This window comes from Triticum urartu, chromosome 3A (genome assembly GCF_056163025.1).
Source record: "Triticum urartu cultivar PI428250 chromosome 3A, HENAU_Tu73, whole genome shotgun sequence".
In the NCBI taxonomy this organism is placed as follows: Eukaryota; Viridiplantae; Streptophyta; class Magnoliopsida; order Poales; family Poaceae; genus Triticum; species Triticum urartu.
In genome coordinates this window covers 24,492,045-24,518,029 of record NC_141875.1, presented here as the reverse complement: position 1 = coordinate 24,518,029, position 25,985 = coordinate 24,492,045, and the positions used below count along the sequence as shown (strand labels likewise).

Here is a 25,985-nt window from a genome sequence, read left to right as displayed (position 1 = left end):
AATAGCTTGTGGCTGCACATGGAAGTTTCTAGTATGAATAGTCTCATGATCCCTTTGAGCCTGAGTGGCGGTCCAAAAGAAAACAGGCAAGTCCTGGAATACCCAGTTGCCTCAATCCACCCAGATGTGTGTTTAAGTTGCCACCTTAGATAAACCATTAATTAACAATCTCACATCTGTCATGGATATCACTCACCCAATCCACGTCTACTAGCATAGCATGGCATAATAAGCAAACGTAGAAGTAACTCCCAAAGGTTTGATAATAACAGGTAATAGGTACTACCTCATCTACTTCCCATCCCACAATTTAATTAGATCCTAATCATGCAATGTGTGAGGATTGATCTAATGCAATAAAACTGGGTAGAAGAAAAGGTATGATCAACGTGTTACTTGCCTTGCTGACGATCCGCGAAACCTAACGATTCGAAGTAACAGACGGCGCACTCCGGGTATTCTATCGCAGACAAACAAACAATCATACAATAAGTACTCATCTAATGCACAGGTAAAACTCAAATAAGAGATCTAACCAGAAAGTTCAACTTAAGAACTTCGGTTGGCAAAAAGAATCAAATCGAACGAAACAACGAAAGTCAAACGGCGAAATAAAACAACTTCGTTCTAGTAATCTGAATCTAGGGCAAATTTTACAGTAGCAAAAACTTGTTTAAGTTGGTTAAACGAATAGAGGGTTTTGAGACGAATCTCTAGGCGCTTGAATCGCCTGATTTCGATAAACAAGCGAAAAGTTAAACTAAAACAAAAATCGGACCAGGAATCACAATCAGAAAAATCGCGGATTTAATCCGAGAAAAAGAAAAACGACGAACGCCGAATATTTTTTTTTCTTTTTTTTCGGCACGGAAAACGAGGCAGCGATGAACCTCGGGCGGCGGGATCGTCGGCGGCGGCTGCGGCGGCTCCGGCGGCGCGCGCGGATCGAGTCGGGGCTGATGGGCTGGGGCGGCTCGGGACGGCGCTATTTAAAGGCTGCCCCCGGGCGGTGTCCCACTCGGGTACGGCCCGAAGTCGGTTCGTTCTTTTTTAATTATTCCGCTCGGAAGAAAAATAAAAAGAAATACTAAACGGACTCCAAAAATTCCGAAATAAATTTTCACGGGCTTCTAAAATCAAGCCGCACAAGGTGAACATTTATTTGGGCCCTAAATACAATTTTGAAAAACGCACTTTTTTCCTAAATTCAATAAAACACCGAAAAACTCCGAAATAAAATCTTATTTGATTTTATTATTAAATCCTCAATATTTCTTTATTTTGGGAAAGTCATTTTATTCCCTCTCTCATATTTTTGTAGTAGAAATAATTGATGATAAAATAAATAAAATCAAATGATCCTATTCTCAAAATTTGAGAGAACTCAAATATGAAAATAACAAAATCCCCAACTCTCTCCGTGGGTCATTGAGTTGCGTAGTATTTCTAGGATCAACCAAAATGTAAAATAAAATACGATATGCATTGATGATCTAATGTATAACATTCCAAATTGGAAATTTGGGATGTTACAAACCTACCCCCCTTAAGATGAATCTCGCCCTCGAGATTCGGGTTGGCTAGAAAATAGGTGAGGGTGGTCCTTGAACAAATCTTCCTCTCGCTCCCAGGTGGCTTCATCCTCCGTGTGGTGGCTCCACTGAACTTTGCAAAACTTGATAACTTTGCTGCGAGTAACTCGGCTGGCAAACTCGAGAATCTTAGCTGGTTTCTCCTCGTAGGTCAAATCGTTATCCAGCTGAATAGTTTCCAAAGGCACTGTGTCTCTCAACGGTATGTCAGCCATCTCCGCGTGACATTTCTTTAACTGAGAAACGTGGAACACATCATGTACTCCTGACAATCCTTCGGGCAATTCCAACTTGTAGGCCACTTCTCCCATACGCTCCAAAACTCGACATGGTCCTACAAATCGTGGCGCTAACTTCCCTTTAACTCCAAAACGTTTTGTTCCCCGAAGTGGAGATACTCGAAGATAAGCTCTATCTCCGACTTCGTAAACTGTCTCCTTGCGTTTAGAATCTGCATAACTTTTCTGTCTGGACTGGGCTATCTTGAGCCTATCGCGAATCAACTTCACCTTCTGTTCATACTCTTTAATCAAGTCAGATCCAAACAATTGGTGGTCTCCAACTTCGTCCCACGACAACGGTGTCCTGCACCTCCTTCCATACAAAGCTTCGAAAGGGGCCATCTTTAAATTGGTTTGATAACTGTTGTTGTAAGAGAACTCTGCATATGGCAAATTATCGTCCCAACTAGATCCGTAATCTAGCGCACAAGCTCCGGCATATCCTCCAAAATCTGATTGACTCTCTCGGTTTGTCCATCTGTCTGTGGATGTTAAGCTGTACTGAATTCTAGCCTGGTACCCAAAGTTTCGTGCAACTGCTTCCAGAACTTTGAGGTAAACTGGGTTCCTCTATCTGATACGATACTCCTTGGAACTCCATGCAAACATACGATCCTGGTCATGTATATCTTTGCCAACTTAGCACTGGTGTAAGTGGTCTTTACCGGGATGAAATGAGCTACTTTCGTCAATCGATCAACTACAAACCAAATCGAGTCATAGCCTGAACGAGTCCTGGGCAATCCCGTGATAAAATCCATGCCTAGCTTATCCCACTTCCATTCGGGTATCGGCAATGGTTGTAACAATCCTGCTGGCTTCTGATGCTCTGCCCTACTCTCTGACATACATCACAAACTGCTACATACTCCGCAATATCCTTCTTCGTTCCGGTCCACCAGAAAATATCCTTCAAATCCAAATACATCTTGGTATTTCCTGGGTGAATCAAATACGGTGAGTCGTGTGCCTCTTGCAAAATCAACTTCCTGATCTCCGGGTCATTGGGCACGTAAACACGGTCTTCAAACCATAGGGTGTCGTGTTCATCCTCACGAAATCCTTGAGCTTTTCCTTTGCCCAGTTTCTCCTTTATAGCGGCAATCTCTTTGTCAGCTTTCTGAGCTTCCCTGATTTTATCCATCAAGGTTGACTGAATCTCCAATGCTGCTACATAGCCTCTCGGAACTATTTCCAAACATAGTTCACGAAGATTTTTTGCTAACTCCCTTGGTATTTCTCCCGTCATTAATGTATTGACATGGCTCTTACGGCTTAATGCGTCAGCTACTACATTAGCCTTTCCGGGGTGATAATGCAATTTCATATCATAATCCTTGATAAGCTCCAACCATCTCCTTTGTCTGAGATTTAACTCCTTCTGTGTGAAAATGTACTTCAAACTCTTATGATCCGTGTACACCCCACAATGATTTCCAATGAGGAAATGTCTCCATGTCTTCAATGCATGCACTACTGCTGCTAACTCCAAATCATGCGTGGCATAATTCAACTCATGAGGCTTCAGTTGTCTTGAGGCATATGAAACAACTCTCCCTTCCTGCATAAGCACTGCTCCAAGTCCTCGACGTGAAGCGTCGCAATACACCTCATAATCCTTGGTCTGGTCTGGCAAAATCAACACTGGTGAGGTAACCAAACGTTTCTTCAACTCCTGGAAACTAGCCTCACATTCCTCTGTCCATATGAACTTGGTATCTTTCTTCAACAACTCAGTCATAGGCTTCGCAATCTTTGAGAAATTCTCAATAAATCTCCGGTAGTATCCTGCGAGTCCAAGAGAACTCTGGATCTCTGCAACTGTTGTTGGGGCTTCCCACTTGGTCACGGTTTCAACTTTAGCGGGATCTACTGCTATACCTTCTCCAGATATAACATGTCCGAGGAATCCTACTTCCTTCAACCAAAACTCACATTTGCTGAACTTGGCATACAACTGATGTTCTCTGAGCTTTCCAAGTACCAAACGCAAATGCTCCTTATGCTCCTCTTCATTCTTCGAATATACCAAGATATCATCAATGAACACTACGATGAACTTATCCAAAAACTCCATAAACACTTTGTTCATCATGTTCATAAAATAGGCAGGTGCGTTGGTCAGACCAAATGACATAACGGTATACTCGTACAACCCATACCTGGTGGTAAAAGGTGTCTTCGAGATATCCTGTTCTCGAATCTTCAACTGGTGGTATCCTGATCGCAGATCGATCTTGGAAAATACCTTAGCTCCTTGCAATCGATCAAACAGATCATTGATCATCGGTAGTGGGTACTTATTCTTGATCGTAACTTCATTCAATCCTCGATAATCGACAACCATCCTTAACAATCCATCCTTCTTCTCCACTAGAAGTACTGGCGATCCCCAAGGCGAAGAACTTGGGCGGATATATCCCTTATCCAGTAACTCCTTAATCTGTTTCTTAATTTCCACTAAATCCTTTGCTGGCATCCTATATGGTCTCTTTGATATTGGCCCTGTGCCTGGCAATAGCTCAATCAGAAACTCAATATCTCTATCCGGTGGCATGCCTGGCAACTCTTCTGGAAATACATCAGGGAAATCCCTTACCGCTGGTACTTCCTCCTGCACAACTCTTGTTAGGCAATTTACTTGAGTCCTCTTTGGCACATGCCGAGATACATACTTGATCCTTCTCCCTTCTGGGGTGGTAAGCAAAATTGACTTACTAGCACACTCAATATTCCCTTCATACTTTGATAACCAATCCATGCCTAATATCACATCCAATCCTTGAGATTCCAATACTATTAGGTCTGAGGGAAAAACATAGTTACCATCCTTAATGGTAACCGATCACACCATAGACTAGCCACATACTCTGCTCCAGGCAAGGTTACTAACATGGGTGACCTAAGGGCTTGGGTTGGTAGGTTATACTTAACCACAAATCCCCTTAAGATGTATGAATGCGATGCACCAGTATCAAAAAGAACGAGTGCAGCAAATGACTTAACCAAAAACTTACCTATTACTGCATCGGGCTGAGCTTCAACCTCCTCCACGCTAACGTGGTTCACTTGTCCCCTGTTAAAAGGGTTCGGCTTCTTCCCAGAACTTCCATTGCCATTTTGGCCTTCAGGACATTCATTGGCATAATGTCTGGTCTTCGAACACTTAAAGCAAGTGACTTGGCTTAGGTCCTTCTTAGCTGGGGTTGAGGGGTTGGTGCGGTTCTGGCCGTTGCTTCCTCCGTTGCCATTACCATTCTTGGTGCCATTGTGATTGTGCGAGCTACCTCCTCCATGGGTATGCTGAAAATGTCCTCTCGGTCTAGGGGTAAAACATGGCTTCTGCTGAGCTCCTGAATTATACTTTCCTTGTCCATACTTCCTCTTGCGGTTCTCAATCTGATGCTGCTTCCCTTCAATCATAAGAGCACGATCTACCAACTCCTGGTAGTTGTTGAAGGTTGCTACCATCAACTGCATGCTCAACTCATCATTCAGTCCTTCCAGAAACTTCTCCTGCTTAGCTGCATCCGTAGCAACGTCATATGGGGCATAACGTGCTAACTTACTAAATTCCTCCACATGCTGGCCAACTGTCCATCCTCTTGGCGCAAGTTACGAAACTCACGCTTCTTCATGGCCATAGCTCCTGCTGAAACATGGGCAGTACGAAAAGCCTGCTGAAATTGGTCCCATGTGACAGTGTCAACTGGGAAAGTGGCTATGAAATTCTCCCACCATGATGCTGCGGGTCCTTCAAGATGATGTGCGGCAAACTTCACTTTTTCCGCATCTGTGCATCCTGCTGTGGTCAACTCCCTGGCTGTCTTGTGGAGCCAATCATCTGCTACTATCGGCTCGGTGCTACTGGAAAACACCGGCGGATTCAGCCTAAGAAAACGGGCTAAGTGGTCAACAGGTGGTGGTGGTGGTGGTGGGTTGTTGTTGTTGTTCCCCTGATTCTGATTCTGGACTAGCAACTGCATCAATGTGTTCTGCTGTTGGATCAGCTGGGTTAGCTCCGGTGGAAAGGCAAATCCAGGGTCACGTCTCGGAGGCATCTGAGGGTTTAGAAAAGATGAGATATAAGAATAGAGGGGGTCTAAAGAGAAAACACTACCCATATGCACATGAGGCAAAACCAAACAATTCACTTCATTCAATCAAACAAGGGCATACAATCGACCTAACTATCGCAAAAGTGCTCGGACTACTATATTTACATGGTGGATTACTACTACTGATGTGGTGGTCTACTAGAAATATTGTTCGGTTGCAGACTCCATGATATCTGCTCTAGCTTCATCAACATAATCATCATCACTACTATCTGGTTCCGAGTCGGTGCCGTCGATGATGATGTAGTCTTCCGGACTAATCTCCTTGGGTTCTTCGTCTTCATCTACTGGTGTAGGGCCTCCCATAAATATTCCAATCTTCTTTGTTAGGTCGGCATTCTTGTCCACCAATACTTCAATTTCCTCTTCATAATCCTCACGTGTAGCCTTGAGTTCTTCCTCCAGTTCCTTGATTCTAGTCTTAGCCTTCTTCAGATCTATCATGTCGGCGCACATCTGGTTCTCCTGTCATCGAATGTGCTAGTTTAACTCCTGAATAAAAGCTGCGATTGATCTATCCTTTCTGGTGCTGATCATCTCCTAGTGTTCATCTCGGCGCCCACAAATCTGGTAGATAGTATCCTTGAGATCCTTGCGGTAGACTTCTGTTGGGGAACGTTGCAGAAAACAAAAATTTTCCTACGGTTTCACCAAGATCCATCTAGGAGTTCATATAGCAACGAGTGATTGGATTGCATCTACATACCTTTGTAGATCACGCGCGGAAGCGTTCAAAGAACGGGGATGAGGAAGTCGTACTCGACGTGATCCAAATCACCGGAGATCCTAGCGCCGAACGGATGGCACCTTCGCGTTCAACACACGTACGGTCAGCGTAACGTCTCCTCCTTCTTCATCCAGCAAGGGGAAAGGAGAGGTTGAGGAAGATGGCTCCAGCAGCAGCACGACGGCGTGGTGGTGGTGGAGCTGCAGTACTCCGGCAGGGCTTCACCAAGCTCTATGGAGGAGGACGATGTGTTGGAGAGGGAGAGGGAGGCACCAAAGGCAAAGGTAAGAGGTCCTCCATCCCCCCCACTATATATAGGGGGGCCTAGGGGGGCGCCGGCCCTAGGAGATGCAATCTCCTAGGGGGGCGGCGACCAAGGGGTGGGGGGCTTGCCCCCCAAGCAAGGGGGCGCCCCCCCTTTAGGGTTTCCCCACCCTAGGCGCATGGGCCCTAAGGGAAGTGGCGCCCCAGCCCACTTTGGGCTGGATCCCTTCCCACTTCAGCTCATGGGGCCCTCCGGGATAGGTGGCCCCACCCGGTGGACCCCCGGGACCCTTCCGGTGGTCCCGGTACAATACCGGTGACCCCGAAATTTGTCCCGACGGCCGAAATAGCACTTCCTATATATAATTCTTTACCTCCGGACCATTCGGAACTCCTCGTGACGTCCAGGATCTCATCCGGGACTCCGAACAACATTCAGGTTACTGCATATACATATCCCTACAACCCTAGCGTCACCGAACCTTAAGTGTGTAGACCCTACGGGTTCGGGAGACATGTAGACATGACCGAGATCGCTCTCCGGTCAATAACCAATAGCGGGATCTGGATACCCATGTTGGCTCCCACATGCTCCTCGATGATCTCAACGGATGAACCACCATGTTGAGGATTCAAGCAACCCCGTATACAATTCCCTTCGTCAATCGGTATGTTACTTGCCCGAGATTCGATCGTCGGTATCCCAATACCTCGTTCAATCTCGTTACCGGCAAGTCACTTTACTCGTACCGTAATGCATGATCCCGTGACCAGACACTTGGTCACTTTGAGCTCATTATGATGATGCATTACAGAGTGGGCCCAGTGATACCTCTCCGTCATACGGAGTGACAAATCCCAGTCTTGATCCGTGTCAACCCAACAGACACTTTCGGAGATACCCGTAGTATACCTTTATAGTCACCCAGTTACGTTGTGACGTTTGGTACACCCAAAGCACTCCTACGGTATCCGGGAGTTACACGGTCTCATGGTCTAAGGAAAAGATACTTGACATTGGAAAACTCTAGCAAACGAACCAAACGATCTTGTGCTATGTTTAGGATTGGGTCTTGTCCATCACATCATTCTCCTAATGATGTGATGTCGTTGATAACGTCCATAGTCAGGAAACCATGACTATCTGTTGATCAACGAGCTAGTCACCTAGAGGCTTACTAGGGACATGTTGGTGTCTATTATTCACACATGTATTACGATTTCCGGATAACACAATTATAGCATGAATAAAGACAATTATCATGAATAAGGAAATATAATAATAATGCTTTTATTATTGCCTCTAGGGCATATTTCCAACAGTCTCCCACTTGCACTAGAGTCAATAATCTAGTTACATTGTGATGAATCGAACACCCATGGAATTCTGGTGTTGATCATGTTTTGCTCTAGGGAGAGGTTTAGTCAACAGATCTGCTACATTCAGGTCCGTATGTACTTTACAAATATCTATGTCTCCATCTTGAACATTTTCACGAATGGAGTTGACGCGACGCTTGATGTGCTTGGTCTTCTTGTGAAACATGGGCTCCTTGGCAAGTGCAATAGCTCCAGTGTTGTCACAGAAGAGTTTGATTGGCCCCGACGCATTGGGTATGACTCCTAGGTCGGTGATGAACTCCTTCACCCAAATTGCTTCATGCGCTGCCTCCGAGGCTGCCATGTACTCCGCTTCACATGTAGATCCCGCCACGACGCTCTGCTTGCAACTGCACTAGCTTACTGCCCCACCATTCAAAATATACACGTATCCGGTTTGTGACTTAGAGTCATCCAGATCTATGTCGAAGCTAGCGTTGACGTAACCTTTTACGACGAGCTCTTCGTCACCTCCATAAATGAGAAACATTTCCTTAGTCCTTTTCAGGTACTTCAGGATATTCTTGACCGCTGTCCAGTGTTCCTTGCCGGGATTACTTTGGTACCTTCCTACCAAACTTACGGCAAGGTTTACATCAGGTCTGGTACACAGCATGGCATACATAATAGACCCTATGGCTGAGGCATAGGGGATGACACTCATCTCTTCTATATCTTCTGCCGTGGTCGGACATTGAGCTGAGCTCAATTTCACACCTTGCAATACAGGCAAGAACCCCTTCTTAGACTGATCCATATTGAACTTCTTCAATATCTTATCAAGGTATGTGCTTTGTGAAAGACCTATGAGGCGTCTTGATCTATCTCTATAGATCTTGATGCCTAATATATAAGCAGCTTCTCCAAGGTCCTTCATTGAAAAACTCTTATTCAAGTAGGCCTTAATGCTGTCCAAAAGCTCTATATCATTTCCCATCAAAAGTATGTCATCTACATATAATATGAGAAATGCTACAGAGCTCCCACTCACTTTCTTGTAAACGCACGCTTCTCCATAAGTCTGCATAAACCCAAACACTTTGATCATCTTATCAAAGCGAATGTTCCAACTCCGAGATGCTTGCACCAGCCCATAAATCGAGCGTTGGAGCTTGCACACCTTGTCAGCATATTTAGGATCGACAAAACCTTTCGGCTGCATCATATACAATTCTTCCTTAAGGAAACCATTAAGGAATGCCGTTTTGATGTCCATTTGCCATATCTCATAATCATAGAATGCGGCAATTGCTAACATGATTCGGACGGACTTTAGCTTCGCTACCGGTGAGAAAGTCTCATCGTAGTCAACCCCTTGAACTTGTCGATAACCCTTAGCGACAAGCCGAGCTTTATAGATGGTCACATTACCATCCGCGTCTGTCTTCTTCTTAAAGATCCATTTATTTTCTATGGCTCGCCGCTCTACGGGCAAGTCAGCCAAAGTCCATACTTCGTTTTCATACATGGATCCTATCTCGGATTTCATGGCTTCCAGCCATTTGCCGGAATCCGGGCCCGCCATCGCTTCTTCATAGTTCGAAGGTTCACCGTTGTCTAACAAAATGATTTCCAAGACAGGGTGGCCGTACCAATCTGGTGCGGAACGTGTCCTTGTGGACCTTCGAATTTCAGTAGGAGCTTGATCAGAAGTATCTTGATCATCATCATTAACTTCCTCTCTAGTCGGTGCAGGCACCTCAGGAACATTTTCTTGAGTTGCGCCATTTTCCGGTTCAAGAGGTAATACTTCATCAAGTTCTACTTTCCTCCCACTTACTTCTTTCGAGAGAAACTCTTTCTCTAGAAAGGATCCATTCTTGGCAACAAAGATCTTGCCTTCGGATCTGAGGTAGAAGGTATACCCAATAGTTTCTTTAGGGTATCCTATGAAGACACATTTTTCCGACTTGGGTTCGAGCTTTTCAGGTTGAAGTTTCTTGACATAAGCATCGCATCCCCAAACTTTTAGAAACAACAACTTAGGTTTCTTCCCAAACCATAATTCATACGGTGTCGTCTCAACGGATTTCGACGGAGCCCTATTTAAAGTGAATGCGGCAGTCTCTAAAGCATAGCCCCAAAAAGATAGCGGTAAATCGGTAAGAGACATCATAGATCGCACCATATCTAATAGAGTGCGATTACGACGTTCGGACACACCATTACACTGAGGTGTTCCAGGCGGCGTGAGTTGTGAAACTATTCCACATTTTCTTAAGTGTGTGCCAAACTCGTGACTCAAGTATTCTCCTCCACGATCTGATCGCAAGAACTTGATTTTCCTGTCACGTTGATTCTCAACCTCACTCTGAAATTCCTTGAACTTTTCAAATGTCTCAGACTTGTGTTTCATTAAGTAGACATACCCATATCTACTCAAGTCATCAGTGAGGGTCAGAACACAACGATAGCCACCGCGAGCCTCAACACTCATTGGTCCGCACACATCAGTATGTATGATTTCCAATAAGTTGGTTGCTCGCTCCATTGTTCCTGAGAACGGAGTCTTGGTCATTTTACCCATGAGGCATGGTTCGCACGTGTCAAACGATTCGTAATCAAGAGACTCTAAAATTCCATCAGCATGGAGCTTCTTCATGCGTTTGACACCTATGTGACCAAGGCGGCAATGCCACAAGTATGTGGGACTATCATTATCAATCTTACATCTTTTGGTACTCACACTATGAACATGTGTAGCATTACGCTCGAGATTCATTAAGAATAAACCATTCACCATCGGAGCATGACCATAAAACATATCTCTCATATAAATAGAACAACCATTATTCTCGGATTTAAATGAGTAGCCATCTCGAATTAAACGAGATCCTGATACAATGTTCATGCTCAAAGCTGGCACTAAATAACAATTATTAAGGTTTAAAACTAATCCCGCAGGTAAATGTAGAGGTAGCGTGCCGACGGCGATCACATTGACCTTGGAACCATTCCCGACGCGCATCGTCACCTCGTCCTTCGCCAGTCTCCGCTTATTCCGCAGCTCCTGTTTTGAGTTACAAATGTGAGCAACCACACCGGTATCAAATACCCAGGAGCTACTACGAGTACTGGTAAGGTACACATCAATTACATGTATATCACATATACCTTCATTTTGCCGGCCTTCTTGTCCTCTAAGTATTTGGAGCAGTTCCGCTTCCAGTGACCACTTTCCTTGCAATAAAAGCACTCAGTCTCGGGCTTGGGTCCATTCTTTGGCTTCTTCCCGGCAGCTTGCTTGCCGGGCGCGGCAACTCCCTTGCCGTCCTTCTTGAAAGCTTTCTTTCCCTTGCCCTTCTTGAACTTAGTGGTTTTATTCACCATCAACACTTGATGTTCCTTTTTGACTTCTACCTCTGCTGATTTCAGCATTGCAAATACTTCAGGAATGGTCTTTTCCATCCCCTGCATATTGAAGTTCATCACAAAGCTCTTGTAGCTCGGTGGAAGCGACTGAAGGATTCTGTCAATGACCGCGTCATCCGGGAGATTAACTCCCAGCTGAGTCAAGCGGTTATGCAACCCAGACATAGTGAGTATGTGCTCACTAACAGAACTGTTTTCCTCCATCTTACAGTTGAAGAACTTGTCGGAGACTTGATATCTCTCGACCCGGGCATGAGCTTGGAAAACCATTTTCAGCTCTTCGAACATCTCATATGCTCCGTGTCTCTCAAAACGCTTTTGGAGCCCCGGCTCTAAGCTGTAAAGCATGCCGCACTGAACGAGGGAGTAGTCATCGGTACGTGCCTCCCAAGCGTTCATAACGTCTTGTTCTGCAGGGAGAACAGGTGCGTCACCTAGCGGTGCTTGTAGGACATAATCTTTCTTGGCAGCTATGAGGATGATCCTCAGGTTCTGGACCCAGTCCGTGTAGTTGCTGCCATCGTCTTTCAGCTTGGTTTTCTCTAGGAACGCGTTGAAGTTGAGGACTACGTTGGCCATTTGATCTACAAGACATATAGTAAAAAATTTTAGACTAAGTTCATGATAATTAAGTTCATCTAATCAAATTATTCAATGAACTCCCACTTAGATAGACATCCCTTCAGTGATCTAAGTATAACATGATCCGAGTTAACTAGGCCGTGTTCGATCATCACGCGAGACGGACTAGTCAACATCGGTGAACATCTTCATGTTGATCGTATCTTCTATACGACTCATGCTCGACCTTTCGGTCTTCTGTGTTCCGAGGCCATGTCTGTACATGCTAGGCTCGTCAAGTCAACCTAAGTGTTTGCATGTGTAAATCTGTCTTACACTCATTGTATGTGAACGTTGGAATCTAACACCCGATCATCACGTGGTGCTTCGAAACAACGAACTGTCGCAACGGTGCACAGTTAGGGGGAACACTTTCTTGAAATTATTATGAGGGATCATCTTATTTACTACTGTCGTTCTAAGTAAACAAGATGCAAAAACATGATAAACATCACATGCAATCAAATAATAATAGTGACATGATATGGCCAATATCACATAGCTCCTTTGATCTCCATCTTGGGGCTCCATGATCATCTTGTCACCGGCATGACACCATGATCTCCATCATCATGATCTCCATCATCGTGTCTCCATGAAGTTGCTCGCCAACTATTACTACTACTACTACGGCTAACGCGTTTAGCAATAAAGTAAAGTAATTTACATGGCGTTTCTCAATGACACATAGGTCATACAAAAAAATAAAGGCAACTCCTATGGCTCCTGCCGGTTGTCATACTCATCGACATGCAAGTCGTGATTCTTATTACAATAGCATGAACATCTCATACATCACATATATATCATTCATCATTCATCACAACTTTGGCCATATCACATCACAGAACACTTGCTGCAAAAACAAGTTAAACGTCCTCTAATTGTTGTTGCAAGTTTTACGTGGCTGCAATAGGGTTCTAGCAAGAACGTTTTCTTACCTACGTGAAAGCCACAACGTGATTTTTCAACTTCTATTTACCCTTCATAAGGACCCTTTTCATCGAATCCGCTCCAACTAAAGTGGGAGAGACAGACACCCGCCAGCCACCTTATGCAACTTGTGCATGTTAGTCGGTGGAACCGGTCTCACGTAAGCGTACGTGTAAGGTTGGTCCGGGCCGCTTCATCCCACAATACCGCTGAAGCAAGATAAGACTAGTAGCGGCAAGAAAGTTGACAACATCTACGCCCACAACAAATTGTGTTCTACTCGTGCAAAGAGAACTACGCATAGACCTAGCTCATGATGCCACTGTTGGGGAACGTTGTAGAAAACAAAAAATTTCCTACAGTTTCACCAAGATCCATCTAGGAGTTCATATAGCAACGAGTGATTGGATTGCATCTACATACCTTTGTAGATCACGCGTGGAAGCGTTCAAAGAATGAGGATGAGGAAGTCGTACTCGACGTGATCCAAATCACCGGAGATCCTAGTGCCGAACGGACGGCACCTCCGCGTTCAACACACGTACGGTCAGCGTAACGTCTCCTCCTTCTTGATCCAGCAAGGGGAAAGGAGAGGTTGAGGAAGATGGCTCCAGCAGCAGCACGACGGCGTGGTGGTGGTGGAGCTGCAGTACTCCGGCAGGGCTTCGCCAAGCTCTATGGAGGAGGAGGATGTGTTGGAGAGGGAGAGGGAGGCACCAAAGGCAAAGGTAAGAGGTCCTCCATCCCCCCCACTATATATAGGGGGGCCTAGGAGGGGGCGCCGGCCAAGGGGTGGGGGGCTTGCCCCCCAAGCAAGGGGGCGCCCCCCCTTTAGGGTTTCCCCACCCTAGGCGCATGGGCCCTAAGGGAAGTGGCGCCCCAGCCCACTTTGGGCTGGATCCCTTCCCACTTCAGCCCATGGGGCCCACCGGGATAGGTGGCCCCACCCGGTGGACCCCCGGGACCCTTCCGGTGGTCCCGGTACAATACCGGTGACCCCGAAACTTGTCCCGACGGCCGAAATAGCACTTCCTATATATAATTCTTTACGTCCGGACCATTCCGGAACTCCTCGTGACGTCCGGGATCTCATCCGGGACTCCGAACAACATTCAGGTTACTGCATATACATATCCCTACAACCCTAGCGTCACCGAACCTTAAGTGTGTAGACCCTACGGGTTCGGGAGACATGTAGACATGACCGAGATCGCTCTCCGGTCAATAACCAACAGCGGGATCTGGATACCCATGTTGGCTCCCACATGCTCCTCGATGATCTCATCGGATGAACCACGATGTCGAGGATTCAAGCAACCCCGTATACAATTCCCTTCGTCAATCAGTATGTTACTTGCCCGAGATTCGATCGTCGGTATCCCAATACCTCGTTCAATCTCGTTACCGTCAACTCACTTTACTCGTACCGTAATGCATGATCCCGTGACCAGACACTTGGTCACTTTGAGCTCATTATGATGATGCATTACCGAGTGGGCCCAGTGATACCTCTCCGTCATACGGAGTGACAAATCCCAGTCTTGATCCGTGTCAACCCAACAGACACTTTCGGAGATACCCGTAGTATACCTTTATAGTCACCCAGTTACGTTGTGACGTTTGGTACACCCAAAGCACTCCTACGGTATCCGGGAGTTACACGATCTCATGGTCTAAGGAAAAGATACTTGACATTGGAAAACTCTAGCAAACGAACCAAACGATCTTGTGCTATGTTTAGGATTGGGTCTTGTCCATCACATCATTCTCCTAATGATGTGATCTCGTTATCAATGACATCCAATGTCCATAGTCAGGAAACCATGACTATCTGTTGATCAACGAGCTAGTCACCTAGAGGCTTACTAGGGACATGTTGGTGTCTATTATTCACACATGTATTACGATTTCCGGATAACACAATTATAGCATGAATAAAGAAAATTATCATGAATAAGGAAATATAATAATAATGCTTTTATTATTGCCTCTGGGCATATTTCCAACAACTTTTCCAATGCGTCCCATGGTGATGTGAGCTGCCATGCTCTTTCCTAGACTCCAAGTTGGGGCATCAAAAGAAAACTCTATGGGCTCGGTGACTGGCATGAACGTCCTTCCTAGAACTTGAACTTGAATCATCCAGCGCTCTTCCTCAGGTAAAGTGGCGTTGTAGGTTCCTGTGAAGCTTGGTACTCCTATGTTCAGGTATCTAGTGACATCCTTCAAGTATCGTCCAAAGGGTGTATCTTCATCCGGTTGCGTGAACTTGTTCCTTGCATCCACCATCCTAAAGAGTAGAAAAGATGAGAAGTCAGAAGAGAAGAGAGTGAATAGTGATCTAGGTCTTTAGCTTACTGGTCGCGTCCTACAGTCAGCGTGTGCTCTGTACCATCTCTGTAGCGACCAGACCTCAAACAGTCTGATCTCTGTGCTCCGGTGTCATCCCTGGATCAGTAATGCTGACACCACACAGTACTCAGAGGATTTATAGCAGAGTAGCAATCACACACTTATTACATCGAGTGTCTCAAAAGAGAACTTATTACAATAAGTATGGCTTAAGGCCATCTAATAACGATAACAGCGGAAGGCTTGGAAGATAAGTGAGTCCATCAACTCCAACGGCATCACTGAGTATAGAACCACGACCTAAAAACTCCTTAATCGTCGTCTGAAAAGTCTGCAACATTAACGTTGCATCCCGAAAACGGGTCAGCACATGGAATATGCTGGCAAGGTAACACATAGAGAGTAATGGAATGAAATAGCTATACTATATGCATATTTGGCTGGTGGAAAGCTCTATGGTTACTGTTTTGCGTAAAGCCAATTTTTCCCTACTTCAAAGGAATAAAATTTAATTACTATCATGGTGGTTGTTAAACATTGAGAATGGTTGACAGCATTCTCAATCCCAATTAAATATCATCATTAAACATAACCCAACAAAATTAATTTAGAGTAACATGTTGAGATTCACATGAAAATCCAAGTACTAGATACTCAAGATGTCCATAACCGGGGACACGGCTAACCATGATTAGTTTATTACACTCTGCAGAGGTTTGTCCACTTTTCCCCACAAGACTCGATCGCCTCCATTTGGTTTCTCGCACTACATGGTGTTTGAGAAGACGGATGACCGAGACATAGTCTTTCAGAAGCGCTAGCACCTTACGATCGGGTAGACCGTACCACCTACATCCCCTACATCTGCTAGTCTACCACTGTAAGAGTTCACACAACTTAGTCAACTATGCTAGAGCCCATAATAGCTTGTGGCTGCACACGGAAGTTTCTAGTATGAATAGTCTCATGATCCCTTTGAGCCTGGGTGGCGGTCCAAAAGAAAACAGGCAAGTCCTGGAATACCCAGGTGCCTCAATCCACCCAGATGTGTGTTTAAGTTGCCACCTTAGATAAACCATTAATTAACAATCTCACATCTGTCATGGATATCACTCACCCAATCCACGTCTACTAGCATAGCATGGCATAATAAGCAAACGTAGAAGTAACTCCCAAAGGTTTGATAATAACAGGTAATAGGTACTACCTCATCTACTTCCCATCCCACAATTTAATTAGATCCTAATCATGCAATGTGCGAGGATTGATCTAATGCAATAAAACTGGGTAGTAGAAAAGGTATGATCAAAGTGTTACTTGCCTTGCTGACAATCCGCGAAACCTAACGATTCGAAGTAACAGGCGGCGCACTCCGGGTATTCTATCGCAGACAAACAAACAAGCATACAATAAGTACTCATCTAATGCATAGATAAAACTCAAATAAGAGATCTAACCAGAAATTTCAACTTAAGAACTCCGGTTGGCAAAAAGAATCAAATCTAACGAAACAACGAAAGTCAAACGGCAAAAGAAAACAACTTCGTTCTAGTAATCTGGATCTAGGGCAAATTTTACAGTAGCAAAAACTTTTTTAAGTTGGTTAAACGAATAGAGGGTTTCGAGACGAATCTCTAGGCGTTTGAATCGCCTGATTCCGATAAACGAGCGAAAAATTAAACTAAAACGAAAATCGAATCAGGAATCGCGATCAGAAAAATCGCGGATTTAATCCGAGAAAAAGAAAAACGACGAACGCCGATTTTTTTTCTTTTTTTTTCGGCACGGAAAACGAGGCGGCGTCGAATCTCGGGCGGCGGGATCGTCGGCGACGGCGGCTCCGGCGGCGCGCACGGATCGAGGCAGGGCTGATGGGCTGGGGCGGCGCTATTTAAAGGCTGCCCCCGGGCGGTGTCCCGCTCGGGTACGGCCCGGAGTCGGTTCGTTTTTTTAATTATTCCGCTTGGAAGAAAAATAAAAAGAAATACTAAACGGACTCCAAAAATTCCGAAATAAATTTTCACGGGCTTCTAAAATCAAGCTGCACAAGGTGAACATTTATTTGGGCCCTAAATTCAATTTTGAAAAACGCACTTTTTTCCTAAATTCAATAAAACACCGAAAAAGTCCGAAATAAAATCTTATTTGATTTTATTAATAAATCCTCAATATTTCTTTATTTTGGGAAAGTCATTTTATTCCCTCTCTCATATTTTTGTAGTAGAAATAATTGATGATAAAATAAATAAAATCAAATGATCCTATTCTCAAAATTTGAGAGAACTCAAATATGAAAATAACGAAATCCCCAACTCTCTCCGTGGGTCATTGAGTTGCGTAGAATTTCTAGGATCAACCAAAATGCAAAATAAAATATGATATGCATTGATGATCTAATGTATAACATTCCAAATTGGAATTTTGGAATGTTACCAACCTACCCCCCTTAAGATGAATCTCGCCCTCGAGATTCGGGTTGGCTAGAAAATAGGTGAGGGTGGTCCTTGAGCAAATCTTCCTCTCGCTCCCAGGTGGCTTCATCCTCCGTGTGGTGGCTCCACTGAACTTTACAAAACTTGATAACTTTGCTGCGAGTAACTCGGCTGGCAAACTCGAGAATCTTAGCTAGTTTCTCCTCGTAGGTCAAATCGTTATCCAGCTCAATAGTTTCCAAAGGCACCGTGTCTCTCAACGGTATGTCAGCCATCTCCGCGTGACATTTCTTTAACTGAGAAACGTGGAACACATCATGTACTCCTGACAATCCTTCGGGCAATTCCAACTTGTAGGCCACTTCTCCCATATGCTCCAAAACTCGATATGGTCCTACAAATCGTGGCGCTAACTTCCCTTTAACTCCAAAACGTTTTGTTCCCCAAAGTGGAGATACTCCAAGATAAGCTCTATCTCCGACTTCGTAAACTGTCTCCTTGCATTTAGAATCTGCATAACTTTTCTGTCTGGACTGGGCTATCTTGAGTCTCTCGCGAATCAACTTCACCTTCTGTTCAGACTCTTTAATCAAGTCAGATCCAAACAACTGGCGGTCTCCAACTTCGTCCCACGACAACGGTGTCCTGCACCTCCTTCCATACAAAGCTTCGAAAGGGGCCATCTTTAAACTAGTTTGATAACTGTTGTTGTAAGAGAACTCTGCATATGGCAAATTATCGTCCCAACTAGATCCGTAATCTAGCGCACAAGCTCTCAGCATATCCTCCAAAATCTGATTGACTCTCTCGGTATGTCCATCTGTCTATGGATGAAAAGCTGTACTAAATTCTAGCCTGGTACCCAAAGTTTCGTGCAACTGCTTCCAGAACTTTGAGGTAAACTGGGTTCCTCTATCTGATACGATACTCCTTGGAACTCCATGCAAACATACGATCCTGGTCATGTATATCTTTGCCAACTTAGCACTGGTGTAAGTGGTCTTTACCGGGATGAAATGAGCTACTTTCGTCAATCGATCAACTACAAACCAAATCGAGTCATAGCCTGAACGAGTCCTGGGCAATCCCGTGATAAAATCCATGCCTAGCTTATCCCACTTCCATTCGGGTATCGGCAATGGTTGTAACAATCCTGCTGGCTTCTGATGCTCTGCCTTACTCTCTGACATACATCACAAACTGCTACATACTCCGCAATATCCTTCTTCGTTCCGGTCCACCAGAAAATATCCTTCAAATCCAAATACATCTTGGTATTTCCTGGGTGAATCAAATACGGTGAGTCGTGTGCCTCTTGCAAAATCAACTTCCTGATCTCCGGGTCATTGGGCACGTAAACACGGTCTTCAAAACATAGGGTGTCGTGTTCATCCTCAAGAAATCCTTTAGCTTTTCCTTTGCTCAGTTTCTCCTTTATAGCGGCAATCTCTTTGTCAGCTTTCTGAGCTTCCCTGATTTTATCCATCAAGGTTGACTGAATCTCCAATGCTGCTACATAGCCTCTCGGAACTATTTCCAAACATAGTTCACGAAGATTTTCTGCTAACTCCCTTGGTATTTCTCCTGTCATTAATGTATTGACATGGCTCTTACAGCTTAATGCGTCAGCTACTACATTAGCCTTTCCGGGGTGATAATGCAATTTCATATCATAATCCTTGATAAGCTCCAACCATCTCCTTTGTCTGAGATTTAACTCCTTCTCTGTGAAAATGTACTTCAAACTCTTATGATCCGTGTACACCTCACAATGATTTCCAATGAGGAAATGTCTCCATGTCTTCAATGCATGCACTACTGCTGCTAACTCCAAATCATGCGTGGCATAATTCAACTCATGAGGCTTCAGTTGTCTTGAGGCATATGAAACAACTCTCCCTTCCTGCATAAGCACTGCTCCAAGTCCTCGACGTGAAGCGTCGCAATACACCTCATAATCCTTGGTCTGGTCTGGCAAAATCAACACTGGTGAGGTAACCAAACGTTTCTTCAACTCCTGGAAACTAGCCTCACATTCCTCTGTCCATATGAACTTGGTATGTTTCTTCAACAACTCAGTCAGCCTTCGGTGCAGCTCCCGCGCCGGCCTACGGAGGGTTTTACCCTACTCAGGTACTGCCGCCGTGGGACCCGGCCCTGCTCGCCGCCCTGCACTCCGCCCTATCACCGAGCTCTTATGGTTGCGGTGGTGAATGGTACGTGGACTCGGGCGTCACCGCTCACATGACTGCTCATCCCGGTAACCTCATGTCTGCCACTCCCGTTCATACTCCCACCCGTATCACCGTTGGTAACGGTTCCTTCCTACCCATTACGCATGTCGGTCATATGTCTTTTCCGTCTACTTCTACTCATGTCCATATGTCTAATGTTTTTGTGTCTCCTGACTTAGTTACTAATCTTGTTTCTGTTCGTCGCCGTGCTCGTGAGAACCCTATCACCATTGAATTTGACGATATCGGTTTTTCTGTGAAGGACGCCCGTACACGGATGGTACTCCAGCGATGTGACAGCCCGGACGAGCTTTACCCAGTGCACCCCTCCGGCGCCACCACCACCCGTCGTCCCGTCGCCTTCGTCACCAGTGTCGATCTTTGGCATGCCCTTCTTGGTCATCCCAACTTCACCGTTATGCGTCAGATTCTTCATAGTTTTTCTTTCTCATGTAATAAAGTCGACGATCATACTTGTGAGGCTTGCCGTCTTGGCAAGCACATTCGTCTTCCCATTAGCGAGTCTACAAACATTTCCACCTTTCCATTTCAGCTATTGTATAGTGATATTTGGACGTCCCCGGTTGCTAGCAACACGGGCTATTTATACTATCTGGTGATATTGGATGATTTTTCTCATTATGTGTGGACATTCCCTCTCCGTCGCAAGTCCGATGCTCTTGCCACACTCACAGCCTTTTATTTATATGTCACCACACAGTTCGGTCGTCCCATTCTCGCGTTGCAAACTGACAACGACAAGGAGTTTAACAACGTCGCCGTCCGCAATTTACTTGCATCCCACGGCACCATCTTTCGCCTCACATGCCCCTACACGTCCCAGCAGAATGGTCGCGCCGAGCGCGTCCTTCGCACTCTTAATGACTGTGTCTGCACGTTGCTCTTCCACTCCTACGTGCCTCCTCGGTTCTGGTCGGACGCGCTCGCGACCGCCAGCCTCCTCATTAACATTCGCCCCTGTCGTTCCCGCTGGAACTACACTCCTCACCAGCTCCTCTTCGGTGCGGTTCCATCTTATGATGATCTTCGCATCTTCGGGTGTCTCTCTTACCCTAGCACCGTGTCCACTGCTCCTCACAAACTCGCACCCCGGTTACTTCCTTGCATTTTTCTTGGTTATCCTCCCAACACCAAAGGTTACCGGTGCTATGATCCAGTGTCCCACCGCGTTTTCACTTCGTGGCATGTGTACTTTGATGAGCTGGTGTTCCCGTTTTAGCAGGTACCGTCACCTTCAGCGTCTCCAGCGGCGCGGTTCGCCCCTGCCCCCACCTCTGGCGAACAGCCCAGCCGCGCCTCGGAGTCGGCCCTGCCCGCGCTCCCTGCGCCGGCGGCCCCTGGCGCTGCGGCCCTTGCCGTGGCCCCTGGCACGGCGGCTACTGCCGCTGCCCCCTCGGCCGACCCCGCCGCGGCCCCCGTGGGCCCCGTCGCCGCGGCCCCCCAGCAGCCCCCGTTTCTGCCGTGGCCCCTAATGCCGCGGCCTCCTCGGCCGCCCCCGCCGCGGCCCCTGTTGCGGCCCCCGTTGCTGCGGCCGCACCCCTCACCGGTGTGGTCACTCGGGTTCGGACCGGGACACTTTGTCCCAGCATGTGCTACCCGTCGGACTAGTACGCGTGTGCTGCATCCACCTCTGCACTGTCTCCGCTACCCACCTCCGCTCGCGCAGCCCTTCGGGATCCAAATTGGCTAGCTGAGATGCGTGAGGAGCTTGACGCCCTGCAGCGCAACCGTACGTGGCAGCTTGTTCCGGGGCCTCCCCATGCCAATGTCATCACTGGCAAGTGGATCTTCCGCCACAAGACTCGCCCCGACGGTTCCCTTGAGCGCTACAAGGCACATTGGGTGGTGCGCGGCTTTCGCCAGTGTGCAGGTGTGGACTTCACCGACACCTTCGCCCCGGTTGTCAAACCGGGCACGATTCGCGTTGTTCTCCAGCTCGCTGTTTCTCGCGCCTGGCCGGTCCACCAGCTCGATGTGTCCAATGCTTTCTTGCATGGCCATCTCGACGGGTGTTCTGTCAGCAGCCTACTGGCTTCGTCGACACTGACTATCCGGACCACGTGTGCTTGCTCTCCCGTTCTCTTTACGGGTTGAAGCAGGTGCCTCGGGCCTGGTACCAGCGGATCGTGGCCTTCCTTCAGCAGCAGGGGTTCCGGTCCACACGGTCTGATGCCTCCCTGTTTGTTTATCACCAGGGTCCCGCCACCGCGTACCTCCTCCTGTACGTCGACGACATCATCCTGACTGCCTCTTCGCCAGCGCTCCTTCAGCAGATCACAGCTCGCCTCGGCACCGAGTTCGCCCTCAAGGACTTGGGGGCTCTCCACTACTTCCTCGGCATCGAGGTTGTGCACCGGGCCACTGGCTTCTTCCTGCACCAGCAGAAGTACGCCTACGAGCTTCTGGAGAGAGCGGGCATGCTTAACTGCAAGCCTGCTCCTACGCCTGTCGACACGAAGGCTAAGGTGTTCGCCATCAAGGGTTCTCCGGCGTCCGACGCTCCCTTCTACCGCTCCATCGTCAGTGCGCTTCAGTATCTCACACTGACGCGTCCGGACATTCAGTACGCTGTCCAGCAGGTGTGCCTTCATATGCATGCTCCTCGTGACACTCATTGGGCTCTGGTGAAACGTATTCTTCGGTACATACGTGGCACCACAGCTATGGGTCTCACCCTGACGGCCTCACCTGACACCAGCCTTGTCGCCTACTCCGGCGCCGACTGGGCTGGGTGTCCCGACACTCGCCGCTCCACTTCCGGCTACTGTGTCAACCTTGGGCCCTCTCTGATTTCGTGGTCGTCTAAACGACAACCCACGACCTCACGATCGAGCGCCGAGGCTGAGTACAGCGCTGTGGCCAACGCCGTCGCGGAGTGCTCTTGGTTACGACAGTTACTTCAGGAGTTGCTATGCGAGGTTACCAAGGCGACGCTTGTTTACTGTGACAACGTCTCCGCGATGTATCTCGCTGCCAACCCTGTCCATCACCGACGGACGAAGCATATTGAGCTCGACATTCACTTCGTCAGGGAGCACGTCGCACTTGGTCGTGTTCGAGTTCTCCATGTGCCCACCGATCCGCAGTTCGCGATGTCATGACGAAGGGACTACCCACCTCGACGTTTGAGGGCTTTCGATCCAGTCTCTGCGTCACCGGCGACGCTTCGACTGCGGGGGGTGTTGAACATGTGTACATGTACGTAGGTCTGAGTTTTGTATGCCGCACTTGTAGTGTCTCTCTTTCCCTATATATACTTGTATCTTGGGAGAAGACACCGGTCGCACCCCTTGTACCTATATATATGTGTCTAGTGCACGATCAATTATTATCGATGCACCAAATCATTCTCTACAAGGCGGAAATAGTAATTCCATGCACGCACGGAAATTCTTGAGCTAGCTAGACTCCGGCCTCCGCCGGAGTAGGCGACGCGCGCGTTCACATGATCGACCGGCGACAAGTTGCTCTCCTGTTGCAAGGAACAGCTTCTCTCCTAGTCCTGACCATGAGATACTCCTACAGACAAACAGCCATCAGATCATTCAGGCTTGCCAGCAGCAGCTATACATACATGCATGCAGCAACGCTCATTCAGGCTCGCCCAATGTTCTCGTCCTGAGGTTGGTGCTTTTCCAAGCCACCTCGCTACGCTATGCACAGCCGCTTGCTCACGGCCGGCCATGGCGCCAAAAGCAAGCATTTGTTGTTCTTTGTGCATGCAGTGCAGGTGCATGGTCACCATTGGGGAAAAAAACTAGAGTCTGGTGATGATTTGACTGCATTATGATGCCCGGCCGAAACAATCTCATGTAAAGGAGTCAATTGCAGAAAACTACCATGTTTACGACTAGCTTTGCAGAAAACCATCAAGTCGCTAATTTGTTGCAAAAAACACTACATTAGCAGTGAACTTGTTGCAAAAAGCACTGATCGCTCACTTTGCTTCAGTTAATTGCGTTTCCGACAATGAGGCCCGCTTGTCGGGAGCTGACTTGGCAAAAATCACCACGTGTGCGCGTTGACTGAGTCTTCTTCCCTCTCCTCTCTTCCCCTTCTATCACACATTTTATCAAAGATGTTGAGGGCATCTCCCGTCATCGCCATGGCCGTCGTAGCTGGCCCTAATGCGCTGCCCTGGTAAACTGTGCGCCTCTGGTACACCGCGGCCGCCGGAGAGATGCACGTGGAGATCACCCTGGAGGAGGAGGACACCAAGCTCGGCTTCGCCATTAGCCGCACCGAGGAGGAGCACCAGGCCCAGGGCGTGCACGTCCCCACTGCGTACCTGCTGCTCCGCGGCCGGCAAGCTTGTTGAGGGCGGGGAGGTGCTGCTCCCCCTCCTCGTTGTCAAGCAGAAGAATGGTCGCCGTGCATTGTCTTCGCTGGCGCTCGATGGCAGCGGCGGCGGCCCGTTGCCTCCTTGAGCGAGGCGGTCCTCCCCCAGCACGAATCGCATGACGGCCGCGCCGCACGGCCTTCCCGCATCCACGCCGGCCACCGAGAGGTCCGTCGCCGCGAGAACGAGGGTCACGGGATGCTGCACGCTGAGGCGGAGCTGTGCGACAAGGTCCTTATTCCCGGCTCAAAGCGCGGCGGACTGCAGCAACGGGCGGGGGACCCCTGATGCCTCCCTTCGCGAGCTGCGGCAGGAGCTCGGGATTAGCTCCATGGGCGGTGCGGGGCGGAGGGGATCTCGCCGGGGCGGCGTATTGGGGCTAGCCGCGACGGCTGCCATGGCGCTGGCGGGATATGCCCTCAACATGTTTGACAAAATGTGTGATAGAAGGGGAAGAGAGGAGAAGGAAGAAGACTCAGTCAACGCGCACACGTGGCGATTTTTGTTAGAAACGTGATTAAATGAAGCAAAGTGAGCGATCGGTGTTTTTTGCAACAAGTTTACTGCTAATGTGGTGTTTTTTTGCAACAGATTAGCGATTTGGTGGGCAAATGTGGTAATTTTCTGCCATTGACTCCATGCAAAGCAAGGCCAAGCAGCGATGGTACCTACTTCCTTTGTTCCGAATTACTTGTCATAGGTATTGATGTATCTAGATGTATTTTAGTGAATAGATGCAGGGCAGGTACGGTGCGCCATTGCCCTACGGCAGTGAGGACAAAACCGCTAATGCATGCATGCATGCATCCCCGGGCCTAGCTTCTTCCATGGTGATTTTTCTCTTGTTCATTTCAAAAAGGCTTCTTCCCTTTAGTCCTGGTGTTAAAATATATTGCCCGTCTCTTTTTAACAGTTTAGACTTTTAGACAAGTTGGCTGTAGCAACAAATAATCTCAAATATTAAATTCATAGTTTCCTAGAAAAAAACTTCAAATTGATAAGCATATGTTTGGCTAATCTTTTTTAACAAAAATGTATATGGCTCTATTGTCAACATTCACCAATGTCCCGATCCAAATTTCCGGCACCAGCACAAATTTGAGATTCAGGCAATTGACATGAAAAAAATTCTTCATTTTTCAACTATCAAAGCTTCACTTGTTTTGAAAAAAATTTACAGGTCACATTTTTACAAGCTGTTTATATGATGTATTCTTTCGTATTTTTCTAAATGTACCATTCAAAAAGAATATATGTGACATTTTAGAAAATGTTCATACCTTTCAAAAATATGTTCATGATATTTTTATAAAAATGTA

General features: G+C 47.0%; 1 protein-coding gene across 1 annotated transcript in view; it reads left to right on the top strand.

The window, feature by feature from the left end:
• LOC147978040 (uncharacterized) overlaps positions 1–21,935 on the top strand; it is a 31,407-nt gene extending 9,472 nt beyond the window's left edge. The window contains exons 3-6 of the mRNA XM_087514627.1: positions 20,152–20,332; positions 20,486–20,679; positions 20,860–21,328; positions 21,550–21,935. Coding sequence (XP_087370753.1) covers positions 20,152–20,332; positions 20,486–20,679; positions 20,860–21,328; positions 21,550–21,935 — 1,230 coding nt within the window. The remainder of the gene's footprint in view (positions 1–20,151; positions 20,333–20,485; positions 20,680–20,859; positions 21,329–21,549) is intronic.
• Positions 21,936–25,985: the final 4,050 nt, after the last annotated feature.